The 9,195-nt window shown below is 41.9% G+C and overlaps 1 protein-coding gene across 1 annotated transcript; it reads left to right on the top strand.

The window, feature by feature from the left end:
• The first annotated feature begins 1,032 nt into the window (after positions 1–1,032).
• cwf19l1 (CWF19 like cell cycle control factor 1) lies at positions 1,033–8,995 on the top strand. The gene is made up of 14 exons (XM_049567463.1): positions 1,033–1,143; positions 2,849–2,933; positions 3,073–3,157; positions 3,671–3,772; positions 3,851–4,065; positions 4,479–4,594; positions 4,800–4,884; positions 5,054–5,206; positions 5,653–5,818; positions 6,018–6,097; positions 6,179–6,388; positions 6,846–6,965; positions 7,608–7,705; positions 8,817–8,995. Exons 1-14 carry the CDS (start codon positions 1,121–1,123, stop codon positions 8,959–8,961), a joined length of 1,683 nt encoding a protein of 560 aa, XP_049423420.1. The 5' UTR covers positions 1,033–1,120; the 3' UTR covers positions 8,962–8,995.
• The last annotated feature ends 200 nt before the right edge of the window (positions 8,996–9,195 follow it).

The following is a 9,195-nucleotide window of genomic DNA, read 5'->3' as shown; positions in this document are numbered from 1 at the left end:
CCTCAATAAACAATGGTTGATGATAATTCAGTCTCATTATGCAGAGTGAAGGTGGAACTCATTTAAATGACTGTTGGGTCATTTATTCATTTATTAGCTGAAATCTGCGAAGGAACTAAAGCTTTCAAATAAATGTGGTCAAGTAAAAAGTACAATATTTGACCCCAAAATGTCGTGGAGGAGAGGTAAAATACTGAAGTACAAACATGTCAAAATTTCATTTAAGTATGGTAAAATATAGAGGACATGCTGTAGATATGCTTTCATTTATTTACTGTATATTTTCACACATTTCTGATACTTCTGTCCACTTGTTTAAATATAAATGATGCAGATAACACATAAGATGCTTAAATAACACATGCATTTTATTTCAGAATAATTTTATGTTGTGTGTATTCATGAATTAGAACACACACAAAAACAACAACACTTAATTAAGATGTCATGTGCACTCCAGGTCTTTTATTCTAATTTAAATAACATAAACAATTTATATATATTTCTAAATCAATTACTTTTCAAACGTATCGTTATATATTTCAAAATTAATGTTTTGACAAACACATTGTTTTATCCTGTTTGAATACTATTTTTTTCACATACAGTTCAATTTAATTGAAACTAATATTCATTATTTTATTGAGTGTAAAAAGTTTAATCTTGACCTGAATAATTGTTAAATTATAAATACATAATATAATAAATGTGACTTAAGCTCACTGATGAAAGCTGTGATGTGGCTGAAAGCTCCGTTAAAAGACAGTAAGAGGGTTGCGAGTGTCTGATTAAATGGATGTGTAAGAATCAAACCTGGCAACCTCCGTCTCCGTCCTAAAATCTGTCCGGGTTACAACCTGACTTATTTATTTTTACTAATGTCTTAAATAAAATGACGTAGACATAAAAAAAAACCAACATTAATATTAAATAAATGTGAATATTTGAAAAAATATTTTCTACAGCGACATTTTCTTGTTAAACGAAACGTGATTTGTTGAGACAGAAAAGGTTCCGCTGTTGTTTCCATCGGACCACTTTTAGCGACGAACCAAATGTTCAAGCTGCAAAAATCCAAATGTTGACTTTTTAACAATTGAAGATAAAATTGAGAGAAAACATGGCGGAACAACCGGTCAGAGTGTGAGTTTGACTTTATTAATATTTCAACTGTGATTTTAATGAAGACTCGTTTCAGTAAATGTTGATTTTATTGTGTTTTTACTTTATTTCACCTGAACACGATGTGACAGGCTGTTAGATTGTAATGTGACGTTACAGTGAAACGTGTCGTACATTAATTACATAATAAATATAATGTTTAGTCAGTGTGCTGAACGATGGAGGGTTTGTTATGTCTCAGCCTGAGAGGGTCAGATTTTACTATTTGCCTCCAGAGTCCGAATCAATCACGAAACGCGCCGAACCTCATTCAAAATTTAGATGATTTAAGATCTCGTGACGCATCTGAACATTTATAAACATCATTAGACGTGACTTAAAAGCATAAACGATTTTATAGATGCTGAAGGAAACATTCGGCTCACCAACACTCAAACTAAACACATGAATTATTAGAGATATTTAATCTGACAGTAACTTAATGTTGAGTTACGACCTGACTCCGCTGCATTTAATTTAGGTGTTACTGATGTAAAAGGCAAATACGGATCATGTTATGTGAGCCGAATTAAAATGTTGTCTTTGTAATTCACTTGTGTAAATTTATGTGTGAGTGTGTGGAAATGCAGCAGTGTTGTGCTAAAAAGATAAAAAAAAAAATAAAAATAGAAATAGAAGTGAGTTTCAGGGTTACGGAAGCGTATTGTATTCACTTGACAAATAAAAAAAAATCTGTTTTTCTGAGTAATTTTTTTCTGTTTTTCGTGGTAATTTTTTTTCCTGAATGAGGAGATGAGATACTTCACAGTCTCGCGGGAACCTCCCACCTGTCACCTGCAAGTGACCCCTGCATCCACGGTGACTCCTGCTCATGGATGTATTTTGCCGTATGTGTCCAACTGATTCTGGAGAAACACTGCAGTGTCCAGCAGATCTGAATGGGCTTTTCGTCTGAACAACCGCAAAGTCTGAAGGTGCCTGCGTGAAGTCGACAAACTAATGATAACTCCATCTATATGACTTAAAGACAAGAGTATCTCCCAGTGTCTCAAACCCAAAACAAAGTAAAACTGGATTCAACTAAACAAGCGGGTCATGTTTGCTTCCATTATATGGAGCTCTCAAGAAAGGAATGAAAGCGTCTGTTGTTCTATTGAAGAAAAAATTACCACGAAAAACAGAAAAGAAATGCCACAAATAATAATTCATAATAATAATTCTGGAATGTAATTTTAAATATATAATAATGATATTTATGAATATAGTTTCCCCCTAGCTTTTTTAAAATAATTTTCTAAATCTATTAATTTTGTGTCTGTTGTTCTATTGCTCTCTTAACTAAAACACGAAAAACAAAAAAAATACCACAAAAAAAGAACAGAAAAAATAAAAAATTATCACAAAAACAGAAAAAAATACCATGAAAAACAGAAAAAATTGCCATGTGTGTGTAATAAATCACACCAGTGAGCTCAGAGGTCAAAGGTTTAAATACTTGTGAAAGGTGTCACAAAGCAGCACAAGACAAGTGACGTCGCTCCAAGTTTCAGAGGGTTAAAGGAACATTTGCTGTATTTCTGGCGAGCAGAGTGACGACATATGTTTTCATTGTCCTTCCTGTTTCAGTCCCGTGTTCTGCTGTTGCTATAGAGACATACACTAAAGTCTCTGTGTGTGTGTGTGTGTGTGTGTGTGTGTGTGTGTGTGTGTGTGTGTGTGTTTGCAGTCTGGCGTGTGGAGATGTAGAAGGCCGACTGAATGCTCTGTTCAACCGAGTCCAGACCATCCAGAAGAAGACGGGACAGTTTGATGTGAGATTTCAACTCAGTTAAAATCTGACGTCTTTTTTTCAGTTTTCAGTAAATGATCCTGAGGTTCTCCAGCTGCTCATGTTTCATGTCGTCATCATCATGAAGTCATGGCTCATCAGTGATGTTTGTCTTGTCTCAGCTGCTGCTGTGTGTCGGAGAGTTTTTCGGGACGACCCCGGAGGCTGAGGCCGAGTGGCAGCAGTACAAAACTGGAGCCAAGAAAGGTACGAACATCTGGATCACACCTGTTTCACACCTGTGGGAACTTTAACTGGAACTCAGAAACTCAAAGCTGAGCAGACTCTCTGCATTTTGATTGTGTTTTAATTCCCCTTCCCGTCCTGCTGCGACCTGCAGCGTTGTGTTTGCAGTGTAAATGTGTGATCGGGGCCTAATTCTGACACACTGTCCTTTAAACACAGCTGCATGTGTCAGAGTGGTACATCAGCTGAACAGAAAACAAACTTTAAAACATGTAAAACATCTAATTCAGTTAAATCATTTCCCTTTGCCGTGAACTTTTCTGCTTTACTTCCCCTTATCTTAAATTTAATGATACAAAAATGCAATCTTAAAAAAGTCAGTGAGCAGTAAAAGTATCTGCAGCTTCAGCAGCATCTCATCACCTCTCAGATCTCTGTCATTTCTTTAGTTAAACCCAGAAGACTCATTCCTTTAATTAAAACACAGACACCTTGTTTCCTTCTCTAACTGAAGTCTCCTTTGCGCCTCCTCAGCTCCCATCCACACCTACATCCTCGGCGCAGCGAGCCAGGAGACGGTGAAGAGTTTCCCCAGCGCCGACGGCTGCGAGCTGGCTGAGAACATCACGTATCTGGGTGAGACTCCACTCAGAGAGCTTTGGTTTCTACAGTAACGCTCCCATCATTAAACATGTTAATATGTGTGTGTTTAAGGTCGTCGCGGTGTGTTCACGGGCGTGTCGGGATTACAGATCGCCTACGTCAGCGGCAGAGAGGCCCTGCAGGAGCCGGCCCCCGCTCACTGCTTCACGTCCAAAGACCTGTCGGCCCTCGTGGCCCCGCTGACCAGCAGCTCCAAGTTCAGAGGGGTCGACATCCTGCTGACGTCACAGTGGCCCCGAGGAGTGTCGCAATACGGAAACACCTCGGTAACACGTCCTCAATATACACACACTGGTGTTAGTGAAGGAGTTGGTGACGGTGACGTCAGGGCTGTTTGTGGTGAAACAAAAAAGATCTGACTCATGTCACACACTTAGAATAACAATCTGAGCCCGTCAGTGACAAAACAACTCATGTTCTCATCAGTGCCGTGCTCCTCAAACTGTGGACGAACAGGGGAAAATCTGGAGTGAAACAAAGTGGAATGAAAATGATTCATGTCAGGAAATTAAACCAGAACTTGACATTTGAACGTCGACTTTTGTGTAACGGCTTGTCAGACTTAAACTGCTGGGGAAGACTCCAGAGCAGCGACTGCATGGATCATGAAGTTAGATTAAGGTCCAAATAATGACCTCTGACACTCTGCTGTTGTTTCCATGTGTGTGGTGTGTGACAGGAAGTGAACACAAAGTCGTGTGGGAGCAGCTCCGTCGCCAACCTCGCCGACAAACTGAAACCACGATATCACTTCGCTGCACTGGAGGGCGCTCACTATGAGAGACTCCCGTACAGGTAGGATCAGCACCTCTGCTCCTGATAACACGTCACTCATCATTTCTTACTTTAACATTTTAAAGCAGAACTTTTACTGAAGTATTTGTCATGGTTTGGTTCTTTAACTTCAGTCATGTGTTTTAAATCTTCCTCCAAACTTCTTACTGACGACCCAGTCCTGTTACACTGTTCATGTGTTAACGCTGCTGTTCATGTGTTTCAGGAATCATGTCGTCCTCCAGGAAAATGCGCAGCACGTCAGTCGCTTCATCGCCCTGGCAACCGTCAACAACCCCGCCAAGAAGAAGGTGTGTGTGTCTCCTGAATCATGAATCGAATCTAATCTGAACACACAGACGTGATACACACGTTTTTAGATTCTGTGCGACTCACACTGTCACTGGACATCATCATATTTAATGTCTGACTTCTTCACATCCTCAACTGTCTGTCTGTCTGTCTGTCTGTCTGATGCAGTATCTGTACGCCTTCAACATCATCCCCATGAAGACGATGGATCCCACAGAGCTGGTGAAGCAGCCGCAGGACGTCACAGAGAACCCGTACAGATCCTCCGCAAAAGACAAGACAGACAAACTGAAGACGAGTTTCAACGCCACAGAGGAGGAGGTACAGAGAGAGAGTGTGTGTGTGTGTGTGTGTGTTCCATTCAGGGCAACTTATCACTGCACAATAATGGTTTTGTGGTTATTTTTTTGTCTTCTGTGATTCTATTTTAATAGATTTTACTGTCCTTTATGATGTTTGTAAATGTTGTTTTTCTTCACATCATGAAAGTCCCTTTAAATTGTCTCTTAAAGGTGCAATACCAATAAACTCACCTTTCCTTTCCTAAGCTGAAGGAGATAAGGAAAGGAAGCACTGAAGCTTCTTTTTTTAGCACATGAGTTTCAGCCAGCTCTCATCGTGGCTGCTGCTGAGAAACTTTGATTTAAAAGTGATTTAAGCGACTCATTTTAAAAACCTGAGCTCCAGGTGTTACAGGTGCTCCATGTGATGTAATTTTATTTTTGAAAAACTCAGCCTCTCTCCGTCCTTCCTGTCGTTTCTTCCAGGAGCCGTCCCATCAGTTCTTCTTCGACCTGAGCAAGAAGCAGGGTGGAGGTTTCCGAGGCCACGGCAGGAAGAGACACTCGGACGGAGACGGACGAGGACGAGACCAGCAGCATGAGGCGGGAGACGGACGTCATCAGGGACAACCCAAACAGCCCCGCAGACACCGTGAGTCCAAGAGCTCCAGGAGAACTGAATATATCTCTTGTTCTACCACAGTGCATTAAGCAGAGAGAACGGAGGAGCTGCTGACACTTTAAAACACTCATACAACTCTGCTAATAGTGGATGGTGTCGGAAGGCTATAAGTATATTTTATTCATGTCTTCGAGGGTTTTAATGTTGAGTCATGTTCACTGTGTTGTAGCTCAGCCGTCTGGTCCCTGCTGGTTCTGTCTGGCGAGTCCTCAGGTGGAGAAACACCTGGTCATCAGCATCGGATCACACGTGAGTTCACACCAACGATCATCAGGAATATACAGCCTGACTGATGCAGCCGTTACTTACCACTGTGGTTTATTCTCCCAGTGTTACCTGGCTCTGGCTAAAGGCGGCCTGACTCCTCAGCACCTGCTGATCCTCCCCATCGGTCACTACCAGTCTGTGGTGGAGCTGAGCTCAGAGGTGGTGGAGGAGATGGAGAAGTACAAGTCGGCGCTCAGGAGCTTCTACAAGAGCAGAGGAGAGCGCTGCGTGCTGTTTGAGAGGAATTACAGGAGCCAGCACCTGCAGCTACAGGTGCACACACACACACACACACACAACACATAAACAATAAATAAACATAAGCCACATAAAGTTTGAGAAGCAGGATCCGGTTTGGGACTTTCACTTTATAAAGGCGACTGACATGATTCATTGATTATCAAAATAGTTGCTGATCAGTTTGTCTGTCGATGGAGACATGTGGGTAGATGTCCACTGAACATGCACTCAGTCAAAATTAATTAATTACGTTCAAATTAATGCACCTTTATCCAAAAAAATTGAACCCAGAGACATTTCACATAGAAACAAAAACAAGTATAAAACATGATTTGTAAAATATAAAAACTTCGCCAAAAAGATAAAGTGTTAGATTTTTGAACAGTTTTTTAGGGATGTTGACACATCTGGCGGGTGTTTCTATTATTTCGTCCACCCCCTGATTGTCACTGATGACTCAGTGCAGTGTTGGATGAACCTCTTTGTTCAGGTGGTCCCGGTGCCGTTGGACCGCTGCGCCACAGAGGACATCAAGGAGGCGTTCATGGTCCAGGCTCAGGAGCAACAGATGGAGCTGATGGAGATCCCTCAACACACCGACCTCAAACAGGTACAGACACACACACACACACACACACACACACACACACACACACACACACACACTCCAGTCACAGCAGGACGAGGACATCTAACTGGCCTACTGTCCTTGTCCCAGTATACAAGCACGGGAGGGGAATCCATTTATTGAGCCAAGTATGTGCGACTCCTCTACGATAGGTGGAGATATGCCCCCTTTCAGCTTGTTAGTATTGGACCTTTTTCCTGTTGACCTATTACGTCACAGACCAAACAATGGACAAACAAGTTAGCTACGGTTAGCTAGCAGCTAACTGCTACCATGGTGGACAACTTTACAGCTCTGTACATTTGGTCCGTCCAAAAAGTCACGGCTCTGGATGTAGATTTCTCCATGTTGTTACCGGCTTCTTCTTCTCTTACACATTTAATGCTATTGGACTTCCGGGTCAAAGCCCGGGGCGGAAACTGTGGAGCATGCTCAGAGCGCCTCGGCCAGTTTGGGTCTGATTGACTGTATACATGCAGGAGTCACATGATCTGGGTGTGTTAGTCCCACTGTGACAAAGGAGTTTGTTTTTAATCTCAAGGTTTAGAAATGTTTTTCTCATATTCAGCTTAAATATGAAACCTGCTTTTGTGTGTGTGTGTGTGTGTGTGTGTGTGTTGTCAGATTGCTCCTCCAGGGACTCCGTACTTCTACGTGGAGTTGGATTCAGGGGACAAACTCTTTTACCGCATCCAGAAACATTTCCCTCTGCAGTTTGGAAGGTGACACAGTGTATAAATGAATCTTCACATCATCAGTGACGAATGATTCAGACATTTAAACTTCAGCCTACAATTGTATGAAAAAAAAGAAGCAATCTTAAACATTAAAATGAAGAGTTAAGAGAACTTTTTGCTCCCACTGTCAGAACTCTGCAGGCAAAGATAAATGAACAGTCCTCACCACTGAATCCTCCAAAATCTGACGCACTGAACCTTTAAGAGTTTGAATAAAACTCTGACCTTCAGTTTACGATCACAAGGAAAAAAAGAATCTTAGATGTCTTCCCCAGATGCCCCACCCCCATTGGGAATTGATAACCTTTTACCTGTGACAAACATGACAAGACGGCATTTTATGTTTCTGTATGACCTCCTAGCTTCAGATACACCTCCAAATATGGAAACAGATCTTGGCATTAAAGGGATAGTGCAGCCAAAAACGATAATTCAGCCATTATCTACTCACCCATATGCCGAGGGAGGCTCAGGTGAAGTTTTAGAGTCCTCACATCACTTGCAGAGATCCAAGGGGAGAGGAGGTAGCAACACAACTCCACCTAATGGAGGCTGACGGCGCCCCAGATTCAAACGTCCAAAAACACATCATTGAAACCACAAAATATCTCCATACTGCTCGTCCGTAGTGATCCAAGTGTCCTGAAGCCCCGACATAAAAAGTTGTTTGGAAAAACCTCATTTGAACTCTGTTTGTAGCCTCAATGTAGCCTGTAGCTCTGACTGCCTCTCTGGGCACCACGCTCACGGACCAGCGAATGCACGTGAACACACATGAACGTGGTGCCCATGTCTTACGGTCTCACGCAAGCGCACACACGTGAGCACCAATCAGTGATGTAAAGAGCCTGTTCAGAGCCCTAAATTCTGACAGAACTTTGAAGACATGCGCAGTGGCCTGTACATGCACACTGCCCCCTTTAAATGATTATACATATGTATTTATTTTATTTACATTCATTATTCGTTGTTGGAAAAACAGGTGTCACTAAATGTTTTTTGACAGATGCTAATGAAAACATGCTAATAAAATATGTTTTAAAAAAAGAAAACATATATAAAACATACAGTATATATAATATATGTCTCCATTCAGGGAGGTGCTGGCCAGCGAGGCGGTGCTAAACATCCCGACTCGAGCCGACTGGAGGGAGTGTAAACAGAGCAGAGAGGAGGAGGAGGAGAGCTGCAAACAGCTGAGAGACGACTTCCAGCCATTCGACTTCGCCTGGGAAGACTAACACACACACACACACACACACACACACACACACATTTTCTACAACATCTTCTCCCTAATCTGTTAAAGGAACAGTTTGTTTATCCCTCTGTTGGTGGAGGACGGAGTTAGATAAGATAAACCCAACTCAAACTCCACCCAGAAACCAGTTAGCTTAGCTTAGCATAAAGACTGGAAACAGGTAGAAACAGCTAGCCTGGCTCTGTTTACAGGCAACTAAATCCATCTACCAACA

Source organism: Epinephelus fuscoguttatus, linkage group LG22 (assembly GCF_011397635.1).
Source record: "Epinephelus fuscoguttatus linkage group LG22, E.fuscoguttatus.final_Chr_v1".
Taxonomy (NCBI): domain Eukaryota; kingdom Metazoa; phylum Chordata; class Actinopteri; order Perciformes; family Serranidae; genus Epinephelus; species Epinephelus fuscoguttatus.
Note: the sequence above shows the minus strand (reverse complement) of the source record. Positions and strands in the feature narration are given on the sequence as shown.